This window comes from Dryobates pubescens, chromosome 25 (genome assembly GCF_014839835.1).
Source record: "Dryobates pubescens isolate bDryPub1 chromosome 25, bDryPub1.pri, whole genome shotgun sequence".
Lineage (NCBI taxonomy): Eukaryota > Metazoa > Chordata > Aves > Piciformes > Picidae > Dryobates > Dryobates pubescens.
This window is the reverse complement of record NC_071636.1, coordinates 5,759,347-5,776,989: the sequence shown is the minus strand read 5'-3', so window position 1 is coordinate 5,776,989 and position 17,643 is coordinate 5,759,347. Positions and strand designations below refer to the sequence as shown.

General features: G+C 57.3%; 1 protein-coding gene across 1 annotated transcript in view; it reads left to right on the top strand.

Moving 5' to 3' along the window:
* Positions 1–17,643, top strand: part of FAM222A (family with sequence similarity 222 member A) — a 49,756-nt gene that overhangs the window by 28,890 nt on the left and 3,223 nt on the right. The window contains exon 2 of the mRNA XM_054173043.1: positions 550–668. Coding sequence (XP_054029018.1) covers positions 587–668 — 82 coding nt within the window. The 5' untranslated portion in view covers positions 550–586. The remainder of the gene's footprint in view (positions 1–549; positions 669–17,643) is intronic.

The window sequence follows — 17,643 nt, the reverse complement described above, 5'->3', positions numbered from 1 at the left end:
CTCAGCAGCTTTGGAGCCCTAAATCACCTATAAATCACCCACTGAGACCTTCATCTTTATTTTATCTACTTGCAGATTTATTTCAGGCTTTCTGAGTTATTTCTTCATCTTCACAGGGACTCTCAGCATCGTGTGTGCCCTTGGTGGGCACCACCAGCTCCTCTGTCTGGGGAGTTGGCTGGGTGGGCAGAAGGGTGGTGAGAAGCAGCTGGGTGGGCAGAAGTGTGGTGGGCAGTGTTTGGGTGGGCAGAAGGGTGGTGAGAAGCAGCTGGGTGGGCAGAAGTGTGGTGGGCAGTGGTTGGGTGGGCAGAAGGGTGGTGAGAAGCAGCTGGGTGGGCAGAAGGGTGGTGAGAAGCAGCTGGGTGGGCAGAAGGGTGGTGGGCAGTGGTTGGGTGGGCAGAAGGGTGGTGAGAAGCAGCTGGGTGGGCAGAAGTGTGGTGGGCAGTGGTTGGGTGGGCAGAAGGGTGGTGAGAAGCAGCTGGGTGGGCAGAAGGGTGGTGGGCAGTGGCAGATCTCCTTGCCTCACTGGTGTTTCTCTTCTCTTGGCAGGACACAGGGTGGCACTGCCCACTAACACACCCAGACCATGCTGGCCTGTCTGCAGAGGACCCAGAACCCCCCAGCCCAACATCTCCCCTGCCCCAACAAGGCGCTGGAGCCACGCAAGTGTAAGTGCTCAGAGCTGGGGGGGGGGGAGGAGAAGGGGGAGGGGAGGGGGTGTCACTGACTTTGATGCTGCTTCCCTCATTGAAAAAGACATTGATTTAATTGATAATTAAGAAGAGCAGGAGAAGCAGGGAAGGAAGAAGGGGGAAGGAAGGAGACAAGATAAGCAAATTAAATTGGGCTGCTCTGCTGGCTAAGTGGAACTTTGTTGCAGAGCTGCCTGGGCTGCAGGATGGCAGTGGCAGAGGAGAGGATGCAGCCCTCTCCCAACCTCTCCCCACCCCCTCTCCCCCTAATTACTTTCCTGATTTTTGCTGCAGCTTGCCTTCCCCAGGAGCTGGCCTTTCAGATAAGCTGTAAACCAGTTACATTCAAATGGGATCCAAAAGGTCACTCCAGTAAAGCACCTGTCTCTCCCCAGCCTTTTGTCTCTCAATCCCAACCCTGATTAAATGTATATTTAATGAGGCTGCTTTAGGCAGAGGGGGGGGTGTGGAGGGAGTTTGACCTCCCTCCCTGCCTGGGAAAGACACATCCAGCTCCTCCAGTGATGAATTGTGTGTTTTAAAGGAGGGAGGGGAGACCTCTTTCTTTTTCCCCCTGCTGCTCTCAGTTGGATTTTTATTTGTGGGGTTTATTTTTTTTTCCTCTCTTCTCTTATTCAAGCCTCACACAAGCTGAAGACAAATCAGCTGCTGAGGCTGCTTGTTTGGCTGCCACATCCCCCAGCCAGTTGTTTAATCATCTTCATTTTCTCTGAGATGTTTCTTTATTTTTGTCCCTCTACCTGGGTAAGCTTACCCCACCCCAGCCCCCCCCTCCCCCCCCAGCACAGGTTAGGGTGGTGTTCAGACCCCCAGCATGGCTCTGGTGGGGATTGGGTCACACTGGCAGCCAAGGAGGGTTATTTTAGGGGTGAAAATCCCCCAAGCTCCTGTGCAGCATCACAGGGCACTGAGGGCAGAGCAGGATGCTGGGCACCCAGTGTGCCAGCTGTGCAAGGTGAGGGGGGGGAAGGTCGGTGCATTGGTGATTGTGGGGGTGGCCAGGATTGCTGTTTGCCCTTGAGCACCCATCAGGAGTCAGTGCTTGGGGGTCTGGATGGGTTGGTGCCCACCAAGCCCCCACTGAAGCCTTGGTTCTTGGGGGGGTTTGATGGAGCAGTGCCCCCCAAGCATGCATTGAGGTGTTGATTCTTGGGGGTCCTGATGGATTGGTGCCCCTCAAGGACCCACTGAGCTGTTAGTTACTTGGGGGTCTTGATGGAGCAGTGCCCCCCAGGCATGCATTGAGCTGTTAGTTACTTGGGGGTCTTGATGGATTGGTGCCCCTCAAGCCCCCACTGAAGCCTTGGTTCTTGGGGGTCTTGATGGAGCCATGCTCCCCACTCATGCATTGAGGTGTTGATTCTTGGGGGTCCTGATGGATTGGTGCCCCTCAAGCACCCATTGAGCTGTTAGTAACTTGGGGGTCTTGATGGAGCAGTGCCCCCCAAGCATGCATTGAGGTGTTGATTCTTGAGGGTCTTGATGAATTGGTGCCCCCCAAGGCCCCATCAGGATGTTGGACCTGGAGGGTCTCAGTAGATGGGTGCCCCCCAAGCTATTTGCCCTTCAGCACCCATCAAGGTGTCTGATCTTGGGGGTCTTGGTGTATTGGTGTCCCCAAGCATCCACATGTTGGGGGGGGTCTTGGTAGACTGGTGCCCCTCCAGCACCCACTTGGGGATCTCTGCAGATTGATGCCTTCTGAGGACCCTTTGGGGTGTCAGCATTCAGGGGGGGTCTTGGCAGATCAGCCCCACAAGCTCTTTGCACCCATCAGGGTGTCAGGTAGTCAGGGGTCTTAGTGGACTGATGTCACCTGAGCACCCATCAGGGTGTCAGATCTTGGTGGATTGGTGCCTGTGTGTGGTGTCACCGCTTGGCAAGGCACCCACAGGTGGGGAGAGCTGCTCTTGGGCCTCCTGGGAGGTGCTGTGGTTCTGAGCCACACTGGGGGGAGGGTGGGTTGCAGAGGTCTGACTGCAAGCCAAACCCCAGCAGCTGGGGGACAGCAGGTTTTATGGCTGCTCACATCCCATCCCTCACTGCAGGACCACACTTGGGGCTTGTCCCCCACTGTGGCACATCCCTTGGGCTTGGGCAGTGTGTGGAGGAGCTCCTTTAATTTAAGGGTGCTGGAGCTCTGGGTCAGGCTGCCCAAGAGAGGTGGTGGAGTCTCTGGAGAGACATTCCAAACCCACCTGGATGTGTTCCTGTGTGACCTTATCTGGGAGACCCTGCCATGGCAAAGGGGGAATTGGGCTTGATGATCTCCAGAGCTTCCTTCCAACCCCACCATCCTGGGATGAGTCATAGAATAGAATAGAATAGAATAGAATAGAATAGAATAGAATAGAATAGAATAGAATAGAATAGAATAGAATTAACCAGGTTGGAAAAGACCTTTGAGATCATCAAATCCAACCTATCATCCAACACCATCTAATCAACTCAACCATGGCACCAAGTGCCTCAGCCAGGCTCTTCCTAAACACCTCCAGGGATGGGGACTCCACCACCTCCCTGGGCAGCACATCCCAATGGCCAATCTCTCTTGCTGGGAAGAACTTCTTCCTAACATCCAGCCTGAACCTCCCCTGGCACAGCTTGAGACTATGTCCTCTTGTTCTGGTGCTGCTTGCCTGGCAGAAGAAACCAACCCCCACCTGGCTACAACCTCCCTTCAGGTAGCTGTAGAGAGCAATGAGGTCTCCCCTGAGCCTCCTCTTCTGCAGGCTAAGCAACCCCAGCTCCCTCAGCCTCTCCTCCCAGGGCTGTGCTCCAGACCCCTCCCCAGCTTGGTTGCCCTTCTCTGGACACCTTCCAGCAGCTCAACATCTTTCCTAAACTGAGGAGCCCAGAACTGGACACATCCCTGGAGGTGTTCAAGAAGGGATTGGTTGTGGCACTTGGTGCCATGGTTTAGTCATGAGGTCTGGGGTGACAGGTTGGACTTGATGATCTTTGAGATCTCTTCCAACCTTGGGGATTCTGTGGGGATCCTGGGATGATTCTGTGGGGATTCTGTGGGGGATCCTGGGACGATTCTGTGGGGATCCTGGGATTCTGTGACTCTGTGGTGGTGGCCAAGCCAAGCTTCCCAGCTTGAACCCCTGCATCTTGCTCGCCAGCCAGGTCACCTTAATCAAAGTTTAGCTGCCTGGCTGTTGCTGCTCATTACGGGCAGACCCAGCACCGTCTCGCTCCTCTCTGCCTCCTGCTAGCACAAATTAAATTGCAGGTGACACCCAGGGCCACGCAGCTGCTCGGGAAGATGCTTTTCCCCCAGCATTTTATTGATGGCACCTGCGGCAAAGCCTGCCCGGGAGGGGCCCGACGAGCTCCCCCCCTGCCGCCGCCACCTCCTCACCTCCCCCTCCCTCCCGGCAAGAGACGGCCTCCTACCTAAAGGCAGCCCCAATTTAGAAGTGCCTCTGATGACTTAATTTGCTCCTGAGTATCTCAGTAATTATCTGCATGGCTCTTCTTTCTGTCCCCTGGCTTTGCTGCCGCGGCTGTGGAGCGGGGCTGGCCGCGGGGCGCGCTGGCTGTCTGGCCCGGCCCCTCGCTGGGATCCGATCAGCCCGCCCCGCCGCTGATTCGTTTCGGGATTCATTTCATGGACAAGGTGAGCTGCCTTCCTCTGCCCGCCCGTGCTGGCAGCTGACAGCCCCTCTGCCTCCGGACGACCCCAGAATCCCAGCGTGGTGGGGCTTGGCAAGGGGACCGTGGTGCGCTCCAAGCGGGGGCACCCCCGGCGGCTCGGCTGGGTTGGGGAGCTCTGCACAGCCTCTCTGGGCAGCCTGCTCCAGCAGCCTCACACCCAGCAAGTTTTTTCCTCTTGGTCAGATGGTCAGCTCTGGGCCCCTCGATTCAAGAAGGACATTGAGACACTTGAAGGTGTCCAGAGAAGGGCAATGAGGCTGGGGAGGGGTCTGGGGCACAGCCCTGTGAGGGAGCTGGGGTTGCTCAGCCTGGAGAGGAGAAGGCTCAGGAGAGACTTTCTTGCTCTCTACAACTCCCTGAAGGGAGGTTGTAGCCAGGTGGGGGTTGGTCTCTTCTCCCAGGCACCCAGCACCAGAACAAGAGGACACAGTCTCAAGCTGTGCCAGGGGAGGTTCAGGCTCGAGGTGAGGAGAAAGTCCTTCCCAGCAAGAGAGATTGGCCATTGGAATGTGCTGCCCAGGGAGGTGGTGGAGTCCCCATCCCTGGAGGTGTTTAGGAAGAGCCTGGCTGAGGCACTTGGTGCCATGGTTGAGTTGATTAGATGGTGTTGGGTGAGAGGTTGGACTTGATGATCTCTGAGGTCTTTTCCAACCTTATTGATTCTATGACTGTGTGGAACCTCCTGGGTGTGTGCCCCCTGCCCTTTGTCCTGTTGCTGGACACCACTGACAAGAGTCTGGCCCCAGCCTCTTGCCCCTCACCCTTTAGCTCTTGCTGAGCATTGATCACATCCTCTCTCAGGCTGCTCTTCTCATTGAATATTAGAAGAAACTTCTTCACTGAAAGGCTTCTCAAAGACTGGTTGAGGCTTCTTCCCTGGAGATATTCAAGGTGAGGCTTGATGAGGCCCTGGGCAGCCTAGTTGGGGATGTCCCTGCTGACTGCAGGGAGGTTGGACTGGATGACCTTAGGAGGTCCCTTCCAGCCTGGACCTGGAATGATTCTGTGACTGGAACAGGCTCCAGGGAAGTGGTTGAATCCCCATCCTTGGAGGTGTTTCACAGAGGTAGGGATGTGATGCTGAGGGCCCTGGTTTGGCACCAGACCTGGCAGAGTTAGAGAATGGTTGGACTGGATGATCTGAAAGGGCTTTCCCAACCCCAAACAATTCTCTGGTTCTCCAGGCTCAACAGCCCCAGGCCTCTCAGCCTTTCCTCCTCACAGAGATGCTCCAGGCCCCTCAGCATCTTTGTAGCCTCCCCTGGGCTCGCTCCAGTAGTCCTTTTTCTCTTGTACTGAGGAGCCCAGGAGTTCACCCCCTGGTTCTGCCCCTTGGCTCTCCTGATAATTACCATCCCCTTGTTCCACTGCCCTACATCCCCCATTCCAAGGGGGTCAGTGCATCCCACCCCATGAGCTACGTTGCTTCCATGCTCGTCGTGGCAGTGTCCCTCACCAGTAATCCCAGGGCTGCACCACAGGCAGCAATACATCCTGGAGGAGGAGGAGGAGGAGGATGCAGGAGGGTGCCCAGAGCCATGCCAGCCCTGCCCACCTCTAGCTGAGGAGCAGGAGCCTGAGGAGAAGCAGCATCCTCAGGAAAATATCATGTCCAATTAACTCCAGCAGCCTGGCCCCGCTGGGTTTCATTCCGTGTGCGTTACAGGAATCCTGAGCTTTACTTCAATGATAAATCAAATCATGGCCCTGCTGCCTTGGCCAAAGCCTCTGCTGCTCCTCCCCTCTACAGCAACATAGAGGTGGCTCCTAATGGGTTAGATGTTCCTTTGGATGTGCCACCTTCAGCTTGCCCTGCTCTGCTCGGTGGTGGGATCCGTATGGAGCTGGGAGTTGATCGCTGAGCTCCTGGAAGGGCAGAGATGAGCTGGAGAAGTGGAGAACCTCATGAGGCTCAGCTAGGCCAAATGCAAGGTCATGCACCCAGCATCAGTCTGGGTTGGGGGCTGGAAGGCTGGAGAGCAGCCCTGAGGAGAAGGACTTGGAGGTGCTGAGGGGTTGAAAGGCTGAACATGAGCTGGCACCGTGTGCTCACAGCCCAGAGCCGGCTGTGTCCTGGGCTTATCCCCAGCAGCGTGGGCAGCAGGGGCAAGGAGGGGATTCTGCCCTTCTGCTGTGCTCTGCTGAGACTTCCTCTGCAGTGCTGGGGCCAGCTCTGGAGTCCTCAGCATGGGAGAGACAGGGACCTGTTGGAGTAGGGCCAGAGAAGGCCATGGAGGTGATCCAAGATTTGGAAGCCCTCTACTATGAAGCCAGGCTGAGAGCTGGGGTTGTTCAGCCTGGAGAAGAGAAGGCTTCAGGGAGACCTTCTGGTGGCTTTTCAGTGTTTCAAGGGGCTGAGCAGAAAGCTGGGGACAGACTTCTGAGCAGGGCTTGGTGTGACAGGTCAAGGGGTGAGGGAGATTCAGACTGGAGAGAAGGAAGAAATGTTTGATACTGAGGGTGGGGAGAGCCTGGCCCAGGTTGCCCAGAAGTGGGAGATGCCTCATCCATGGAACCATTGCAGGTCAGGTTGCTTGGGGCTGTGAGCAACCTGCTCTAGTTGCAGCTGGCCCTGCTAAGTGCAGGGGGTTGGACTGGGTGAGCTTGAAAAGTCCCTTCCCACCCAGCCCAGTCTGAGATTCTATGAAGATCACATCTGGCCATCTGAGCATCGACCACCACCTCTCCCCTCCCCTCTGGTGGTGGGGCTGGTGCTGGAGCTCCCATGAGCTGCTGTGAAAACCATCCCACAGGGGGTGACCTGAACCCTCCTGGCATCTCCAGCTGGGTTATTAAAACACTAATGAGAGCTGATGGCCAGAGCTGAGGGAGCAGCTCCAGGGCTACCCCCCACACACACCTCTCTGCATGGGGACTCTCAATCAGTGCTCAAAGTCATTAATTGTGTTGGGGGTGAAGCTCCATTTGATGGCTCCTCAGTCCCCATAAAATACCCATCTGAATTTCAGGGGGGGGGTTACAGATGAGGGAAATGAGATGAGTTCTCTCCTTTTCAGTTGCTGGAACGGCTTGGTTCATGATGCTTCTGGTGTATTTATGTCCATGCCATAAAAAGGACATCAATTAGCAGCCAAGCCCCAAATGTGCTGCTGATTTGCACTTTTCCCTGCCAGGAAATGCTTGCAAAAACCACTTTTTCCATGGGCCACGTGCATGGTGGGAGGGTGGAAGGGTGAAGGAGACCTGCTGGGAACTGGTGGGACCACCTCCCATCTGGTCAGAGCTTGGAGAGGGTTTTGCTGGTAAAGCACCATCACACATCAGCAGTTGGGTGTCCAAATGTCCCAGGACAGCATCAGTCTATCAGTTCCTGGGCACTGGTGGGGGCATCTCCTGCCAGGTCAGAGCTGGGTCTTGGGGAGTGTTTTGCTGGTAAAGCACCATCACACATCAGCAGTTTGGTGTCCAAACATCCCAGGACAGCACCAGTCCATTGGTTCCTGGGCACTGGTGGAGGCATCTCCTGCCAGGTCAGAGCTGGGTCTTGGGGAGTGTTTTGCTGGCATCACACAGTGAGGATTTGGTGCCCAGACTTCTCAGGACAGTCCATCAGTTCCTGGGCACTGGTGGGGGCATCTCCTGCCAGGTCAGAGCTGGGTCTTGTACAGGCTTTTACTGGCAGTGTTCCATCACACAGTGAGGATTTGGTGCCCAGACTTCTCAGGACAGTCCATCAGTTCCTGGGCACTGGTGGGGGCATCTCCTGCCAGGTCAGAGCTGGGTCCTGGGGAGTGTTTTGCTGGCAGTGTTCCATCACACAGTGAGGATTTGGTGCCCAAACTTCCCAGGACAGCACCATCCATCAGTTCTTGGAGCATCTCCCAACAGCCTTTGGGTAGGCTTCCCTGGCATACAATGATTTGGTATCAGGATGGCACTGGGGTGGCATCAGGGCTGTGTTAGGGCACTGTTGGGTGGCATCTGGGTGGCACTGGGGCAGTATTGAGGTGACACTGGAGTAACATCAGGATGACACTGGGACAGCATGAGGATGGCATTGGGGTGTCTTCAGGGTCTGCACTGAAAAGGCACTGATGTGACATCAGGGCTGTGCTGGGGCAGTGTTGGGTGGCATCTGGATATCATAAAGGTGGCATTGGGGGCAGTATGGGGGCAACACTAGAGTACCATCAGGGTGGCTTTGGGGTTTGCCTTGGGATGGCACTGCTGTGGCATCAGGGCTGTGCTGGGGCATTGGGGTGGCATTGGGGTCTGCTCTGGGGTGGCACTGCTGTGGCATCAGGGCTGTGCTGGGGCATTGGGGTGGCATTGATGTGGCTTTGGGGTCTGCTCTGGGGTGGCACTGCTGTGGCATCAGGGCTGTTCTGGGGCATTGATGTGGCTTTGGGGTCTGCTCTGGGGTGGCACTGCTGTGGCATCAGGGCTGTGCTGGGGCATTGATGTGGCTTTGGGGTCTGCTCTGGGGTGGCACTGCTGTGGCATCAGGGCTGTGCTGGGACATTGATGTGGCTTTGGGGTCTGCTCTGGGGTGGCACTGCTGTGGCATCAGGGCTGTGCTGGGGCATTGATGTGGCTTTGGGGTCTGCTCTGGGTTGGCACTGCTGTGGCATCGGGGCTGTGCTGGGGCATTGATGTGGCTTTGGGGTCTGCTCTGGGGTGGCACTGCTGTGGCATCAGGGCTGTTCTGGGGCATTGATGTGGCTTTGGGGTCTGCTCTGGGGTGGCACTGCTGTGGCATCAGGGCAGTGCTGGGGCATTGTTGGGTATCATGGGGGCAGGATCGAGCTGACACCAGAGCAGCATCAGGACGGCATAGGGGCCAGCACCAGGGATGCCATTGGGGTTGGCATCGGGGTTGGCCCTGGGCTGCTAGTGGGGCAGCAGTGGGGTGACGCCGAAGCCCCTCATGACCGTGCTGTTGCCCTCCCCGGGGGCCGCTGGCCGCGGCGGTGTCTCGGGGGCCGTGGCGGTGTCTCGGCGGCGGCAGCCAGGGTGTCTCGGTGGCAGCCAGGGTGTCTCGGTGGCACTAATACCTCGTGGAGGAGACAAATGGGAAGTGACACGTGTGTGTGTAGCCGGGGATTCGTGGTGACGCTTTGACTGCAGATAATAAAGTGCTCGCCCTGGGGTGATCCAATTCAGCGGCAGCCGCCTCGGCACGGCGGCGACGATGGCGACGGCACGGGGGAAGGGAGTTAAGAGAAGAAAAGGGAAGGGAGGGGGGGAGGGAAGGAGGAAAAAAAAGAGAGAATAAAAATCAAAGCCTGCCTCAAATGACATGTCAGCCTAAAAAGGGGACGTGTCAAGGGATGAATATCTCGGGGACGGCACAGCTCGGCTGCGTCCCTTTGTGCTTTGTCATGAATTTTGTTGTCTTTGCAGATTAGGGCTCGGCAAGGGCTTTGCCACCTCCGGTTATTCCCGTGGGCTTCTCCTCTCTTTCTCTAGCTGCTTTAGATTTAAGCCCCTGAAGAAGCTGGGATGTGCTGGTGGGGGTGGGGGGCACGCACCAGACCCAGCGCCCTGCTCCTTGATCCAGCATCCTGATCCCTGCCCCCAGCACCCTGCTCCTTGATCCAGCACCCTGATCCTTGCCTCCAGCACCCTGCTCCTTGATCCAGCGCCCTGATCCCTGCCCCAAACACTCTGCTCCTTGATTCAGCCCCCTGATCCCTGCCCCAAACACCCTGCTCCTTGATCCAGCCCCCTGATCCCTGCCCCAAACACCTTGCTCCTTGATCCAGCACCCTGATCCCTGCCCCCAGCACCCTGCTCCTTGATCCAGTGCCCTGCTCCCTTCCCCAAACACCCTGCTCCTTGATCCAGCACCCTGATCCCTGCCCCAAACACCTTGCTCCTTGATCCAGCCCCCTGATCCCTGCCCCAAACACCTTGCTCCTTGATCCAGCGCCCTGATCCCTGCCTCCAGCACCCTGCTCCTTGATCCAGCGCCCTGATCCCTGCCCCAAACACCCTGCTCCTTGATCCAGCGCCCTTATCCCTGCCCCAGACACCCTGCTCCTTGATCCAGCGCCCTAATCCCTGCCCCAAACACCCTGCTCCTTGATCCAGCGCCCTTATCCCTGCCCCAAACACCCTGCTCCTTGATCCAGCGCCCTAATCCCTGCCCCAAACACCCTGCTCCTTGATCCAGCACCCTGATCCCTGCCCCAAACACCCTGCTCCTTGATCCAGCACCCTGATCCCTGCCCCCAGCACCCTGCTCCTTGATCCAGCGCCCTGATCCCTGCCCCAAACACCTTGTTCCTTGATTCAGCACCCTGATCTTTGATCCAGCCCCGGTCCTTGCTCCACCACTCCATTCCTGACCCCAGCTCTCTGCTCCTTGGCTCCAGTACCCCATTCCTGACCCCAAACACCCTGCTCCTTAATCCAGCACCCTGATCTTTGATCCAGCCCTGCTCCTGGGCTCCATCACCCCATTCATGACCCCAAATACTCTGCTCCCTGCCCCAAACACCTTGCTTCTTGATCCAGTGCCCTGATCTTTGATCCAGCCCTGATCCATTCTCCCATCACTCCACTCCTGACCCCAGCTCTCTGCTCCTTGGCTCCAGCATCCCGTTCCTGACCCCAAACCCTCTGCTCCTTGGCTCCACCACCCCATTCCTGACCCCAGACACTCTGCTCCTGGCTCCAGCACCCTGCTCCCTGACCCCAGCTCCCTGGCCCTGGCTCTGCCCTCTGACCCCCTGGGGTGGGCAGGGAGGTTCCTGCATGGAGCTGCTGCCCATGGGGCTGGGGCAGCCCATCCCTGCCTTGCCACCTGGGGCTTGGACCCAGACTTCCAGGATTTGATGGATTGTTTCAACTGCACCAGGTTTTGTTTGTTTTCTTCCAAGGGTTTTGCAAACACTGAGGTTTCTTCCAACTGTTTTGCAAACATTGAGGTTTCTTCCAACTGTTTTGCAAATATTGAGGTTTCTTCCAACTGTTTTGCAAACATTTAGGCTTTGACTGTTCCAAAAGCTGCTCCCAGCGTTGCAGGCAGAGCAGGGGGAAGTGGATTTTTGGTGCTTTTTTTGGCTGCTTTGTGAAGCTTTGGAGGCTTTGGGATCTCCTTGCTGGGAGGAGGAGGAGGAGCCTGGTCCTGAAGTCCAGAACTCTTGGTTCTTGAGTTTAATTCAGCTGCAGCAGGATTAGTGTTTTAATGAGAGCCACTGGCACCTCCATCGCTGCTTGGGTCCCCAGTGTCTCCTCCTGCACTCAGCATCTCTCCCCTTCCCACCCCTCCCTGCAAATTAAACCCTGCCTAACTGCTGCCCTTTTGTCCCCTAGGCTTGGGCAGGCAGAGTTGGGGGGAAACCCCAGTTCAGCCCTGGGAAACACCAGTGCCTTCCAGTAAAAAGGAGGAGGAAGGAGGAGGGTGAGGTCTGGGAGGATGCTGAGGGCAGGGTGACCCCCCCCAGGAAATGCCTCTTGCCTGGGTGATTGTGGAGATGTGCTGGGCTGCCTCCTGGACTTGAGGAGCTTAAAGGTCTTTTCCAGCCTAAACTGTTCTGAGATTGCTTGATGGGAATTCCAGGCAGAGCAGCCAGGGCTTTGTGTTGCATTTTGGGGCAGAGCACCACGGGTGAGCCCTCAGATGTTCCTCTTGGATGGCTGCCCAGCTGCAGGACACTGCTGCAGGGACAGAACTACCCAGATCAGGAGACAGGTGCCAGCCAGGCAGCCAGCATGCCGTGGCACAGGGAGTTGGCATCAGATTGACTGTGCTGGCAGAAGGAAGCATCCTGATGCTCCAAAAGTCCCAGCACCAACAGGCTGGATCCCCAGCACCAACAGGCTGGATCCCCAACACCAGGCTGGTCCCAGTTCCCACCACCTCCTCCTGCCCACGATGGGGTTACCCCCAAGATGGGGAGTATCCTGCTGCTGGTTTCTCTCCTTGCTGGAGCAGACAGAATGTGCCCATGGTTTGCCCAGGGCTGTGCCATCGCAGCAGCCCCAGCAGCAGGTCTGCTCCTATGGGGAAAAAGGTATCTTGGGGAGGAGGGAAGGGATGGAGAGGAGGGAAGGGATGGAGAGGAGGGAGGCAGCCAGGCATGGCTGCCATGCTGGCACCAGCTAGGTGCCCAGTGCTGCTGCTGCATCCTCAGGATGTACCCCAACATCCCACTCACTGTCCACATCCTGACCTCCCAGGCAGCACAGCCCCCTCTGCAGCATCCTGCCCTGAAAACTGAAGTCATAAATTGTTGAGGTGTGCACTTACCCTGCTCCAGGGACAAGGGGCCCTGCCAGGGGGGCTGCCAGCAGCACCAGGCTGGGTACACTAGGGGCATATGAGCTGTGGGTGCAGCATGGAACATCCTTCCTGGTGCCAAGCATCCATCCCATCCTTTCTGGTGCTAAAAGTTCTTCCTGAGCATCCTCCTCAGTGCTGAGCATCCTTCCTGCTCCCGAGCATCCTTCCTGTCCTCCTCAGTGCTGAGCATCCTTCCTGCTCCCAAGCATCCTTCCTGTCCTCCTCAGTGCTGAGCATCCTTCCTGCTCCTGAGCATCCTTCCTGTCTCCTCAGTGCTGAGCATCCTTCCTGCTCCCAAGCATCCTTCCTATCTCCTCAGTGCTGAGCATCCTTCCTGCTCCCGAGCATCCTTCCTGTCCTCCTCAGTGCTGAGCATCCTTCCTGCTCCCAAGCCTCCTTCCTGTCCTCCTCAGTGCTGAGCATCCTTCCTGCTCCCAAGCATCCTTCCTATCTCCTCAGTGCTGAGCATCCTTCCTGCTCCCAAGCCTCCTTCCTGTCCTCCTCAGTGCTGAGCATCCTTCCTGCTCCCGAGCATCCTTCCTGCTCCCGAGCATCCTTCCTGTCCTCCTCAGTGCTGAGCATCCTTCCTGCTCCCGAGCATCCTTCCTGTCCTCCTCAGTGCTGAGCATCCTTCCTGCTCCTGAGCATCCTTCCTGTCTCCTCAGTGCTGAGCATCCTTTCTGGCTGGGGGCATGCTGGAACGCAGGAATACAGGAGGTGCTGGGCTGCTGGCAGTGGGTGCTCATGCCAGGAGAGGCCTTTAGGGAATTTCTCAGGACGTTCTCATCCCCTCCCCCAGCCACCCCTTGTCCCCAGCAGACATTTTCCTGGCTGCCCTGAGCACGAGGAGAGCTTCCCGACCCACAAACCCAGATTCCTCCCGGCTGGCGGCACCGCGGGGGGCTGGGATTTTCAGCTGTGCCTGGAACTGGGTTTGGTGGCCAATTTGCTAAAGTAAAAAAGTTGTTTAGCTGCAGGCATAATCTCATAAGCCTGCTCTGCCACTCCTAATGGCTTCTGGTTCCTGCCCGGCTTCCCAGTAGTGCTTGGTGAGCAGGAGCTGGGAGCAATAGAGAAAGCCCTGGGATGATGACTGCGGGCGCTGCAGGTTCCATTTGCAGGAACAAAAGAGGCCAGAAACAAAACAATTGAAAGATTCCAATAACATTCAACCCAAAGCTTTGGCTGCTGAGCAGATCCAATTATTGAGCTGTTACTGAGTTGAGGCTACACAAAAAAACGGAGCAGGTCAGGGAGGGAGGAAGGAAAGAAGGAAGGGGGATGCCAGCCGCATCCCGTGGGAGTGCTGGAGGCGGAGGGAGGGAGCTGGGAGAGGTGGAAACAATCTCCTGGGACAAGAAGCTGCTGGTGGGAGTCTGTCCCCAGGCTGGGTTTGGTTTAGGGGTGATAATAACTGTGGCTGCTCATGCTGGTGAGCCCAGCTGAGGTATGCTGGGGGAGGATCCCACCCAGTCCCAGCGTGACCTCCAGTGGTTCGAGTTGAGGATGGAGGGAGGGAGCTGGGAGAGGTGGAAGCGGCTCCTAGAAGAGGCTCTTGGTGGGTGTCTGTCCTCAGGCTGGGTTTGGTTTAGGGGTGATGAAAACTGGTGATGAGCCCAGCTGGGGTGTGTTGGGGGTCAGACTGCCAGAGTATGATCCATGGTGCATCCCACCCATCTGATGGCTGCAGTTGAAGAAGAAGGGATGTGGGGGGAACACAGAAAGGCAGTGGCTGGTGTCAGGGCTGGTGTGGTGAGCCCAGCTGAGGTGTGTTGGGAGTCCAGCCCTGCTGGATGGTGATCCATGGTGCATCCCACCCATCTGATGGCTGCAGTTGAAGCAGGGATGTGGGGGGCCACAGAAAGGCAGTGGCTGGTGTCAGGGCTGGTGTGGTGAGCCCAGCCGAGGTGTGCTGGCGATCCAGCCCTGCTGGATGGTGATCCATGGTGCATCCCACCCAGTGCTGGTGTGACATCTGATGGCTGCAGTTGAAGCAGGGATGTGGGGGGCCACACAAAGGCAGTGGCTGGTGTCAGGGCTGGCGGTGCCGGCGTGGGTTTGCATCTGGCAGTAATTACAGCCCGTTAGAAAGCAGTAATTAGCGCGGCGAGGGGGAGCCGCCGGCGTGCCGGCAGCGTAGCCGCCGGGAGCTCGGTGGCTTTGTCACGTTGCTGGCGGGGGGTTTGCTGTGTCACCCTGATAGGTGACAACACACTGCAGTGGGGGCTTGTCACATCATGGAAGCGTGGAGTCATTAAGGTTGGAAGAGGCCTTGCAGATCATCAGGTTCAAATGCCACCACGAGCGCTAAGCCATGGCCCGGAGTGCGGCCACAGGAGCACCTCCAGGGATGATGACTCCACCACCTCCCTGGGCAGCCTGTGCCAATCCCTGACCACTCTTGCAGTGAAGAAAAGGTTCCTGAAGTCCAGTCTAAACCTCTCCAACCCAGCTGGTGTGAAGAGCTGACGAAGGATGGCTCCTGGCCTCTCCTTGCCCGCTTGTGGTGCTCCTCAGGCACACAGCGGCGCTGGGGCTCACCGGTGGGATGCCCGCGGCTGAGCTTGCTTCAGCCCCGTGGGCAGCTCTGCCCATCCTGCTGCAACAGGCAGCTCCAGGGTGGGGCTTCCCAGTTTTCACCTGCATTCCAGGCCAAGAGGAAATGGCCTCAAGTTGTGCCAGGGGAGATTCAGGTTGGGCATGAGGAAAAACTTCCTCGCAGGAAGGGTTCTCAGGCACTGGAACCAGCGCTGCCCAGCAAGGTGGTGGAGTCACCATCCCTGTGGTGCTGAGGGATGTGGTTTAGTGGCAGTGGCTTAGCAGCAGTGGTGAGATGGTGAGCTCTAGGTGAGCTGTTGGACTTGATCTGAAAGGTCTCTTCCAGCCTCAGCAGTTCTGTGATTCTGTGATGGATTTTGGTGACCCCCACGAGGTAGCCACAGTGCCCACTGGTGATGCTACCTGCCTCCCTTCCTCCCTCCCTCCAGCAGTGGCCCCTTTTCAAGGCTTATTTTTGCTAGGAAAAGAGCATTTCTGTGGAACAGGCTCATTAGGGATTCTGCAAGTGTCACCAGCTAATTAGTGTCATGTTAATTGAGTATTCACCGTGCTGCCACCTCCAAGGACAGCGGTGCCGGCATGAAGGGGAATGCAGATGTACGTGGCTCACGGTGCCTGCTGCTGTGCCCTGCCATGCTGTGCCACAGGGCAACTGGGCTCCTGCTTGCTCCCAGTGCCCACCAGCTCACCCAGCAGCACCCACGCAGCTCCCAGTGCCCACCAGCTCACCCAGCAGCACCCACACAGCTCCCAGTGCCCACCAGCTCACCCAGACAGCTCCCAGTGCCCACCAGCTCACCCAGCAGGACACATGCAGCTCCCAGTGCCCACCAGCTCACCCAGCAGCACCCACGCAGCTCCCAGTGCCCACCAGCTCACCCAGCAGCACCCATGCAGCTCCCAGTGCCCAGCAGGACACATGCAGCTCCCAGTGCCCACCAGCTCACCCAGCGGCACCCACACAGCTCCCAGTGGCACCCAGCTCACCCAGCAGCACCCATGCAGCTCCCAGTGCCCAGCAGGACACATGCAGCTCACCAAGTAGCACCCAGTGTACACCCTGCCCTGCACCCATGCAGCTGCCAGTCTCAGGAACTCTACAGGGGTTGGGCAGTCTGCCCCAGGATGAGCCTGGTGGGGCTGACGGTGCATCCCCTGCCTGCACATGTCCTGCTGGCGCCATCCATCCTGTCTCCTGGCAGCTGCATTAAATCCTACTCAAAGGCCCTGGTTTTAATTGGCTTAATATACTCATTAATGACAATGTCTGCTTAAGACACCTGTAAAAAGCCCCTGACATCAGCTTGATGGGAGGAAGGGCTGGGGAGCGCTCTGCTGCTCTGAGGGAGAGTGGCCACCACCTCGTTCCTGCATCTCCCCAAACATCCTGCTGCTGCCCAAGAGGTGAGGTGGAGTCCTGCAGCCACCAGGGCCCCCACTTCCCCCAGAACCCTGCTGGTAGCATCATGCCTGCTTCCACCAGCACTAGTAGGGAAGAGATCTCTCTCCTGCACTGGTGAGGCCACAGCTCGAATCCTAGGCTCAGTTTTGGGCCCCCCAATCCAAGAAAGACATTGGGGGGCTAGAGCAAGTCCAGAGAAGGGTGACAAAGCTGGGGAAGGGTCTGGAGAACAGGGCTGGGGGGAGCAGCTGAGGGAACTGGGGTTGAAGAAGAACAAGAGACCAGGAGAAGAGAAGGCTGAAGGGAGACCTCATTGCTCTCTCCAGCTCCCTGAAAGGAGGTTGCAGTGAGGTGAGGGTTGGAATGGAATGGAATGGGATGGGATGGGATGGAATGGAATGGAATGGAATGGAATGGAATGGAATGGAATGGAATGGAATGGAATGGAATGGAATGGACCAGACCAGGTTGGAAAAGACCTTCAAGATCATTGAGTCCAACCTATCACCCAACACCATCTAATCAACTAAACCATGGCACCAAGTGCCTCATCCAGGCTCTTCCTAAACACCTCCAGGGATGGGGACTCCACCACCTCCCTGGGCAGCACATTCCAATGGCCAATCTCTCTTGCTGGGAAGAACTTTCTCCTCACCTTGAGCCTAAACCTCCCCTGGCACAGCTTGAGACTGTGTCCTCTTGTTCTGGTGCTGGGTGCCTGGGAGAAGAGACCAACCCCCATCTGGCTCCAACCTCCCTTCAGGTAGCTGTAGAGAGCAAGAAGGTCTCCCCTGAGCCTCCTCCTCTCCAGGCTAAGCAACCCCAGCTCCCTCAGCCTCTCCTCCCAGGGCTGTGCTCCAGACCCCTCCCCAGCTTTGTGGCCCTAGTATCAGGTGACAGAAGGAGAGGAAACGACCTGACCTTGTGCCAGGGGAGGGTTAGGGGGGAGATGGGGAAGAATTTCTCTGCTGCAAGAGCGGTCAGGGATGGGAACAGGCCGCCCAGGGAGGTGCTGGTGTCCGAGAAACCTGTGGCCAGGGCACTCGGGGACAGGG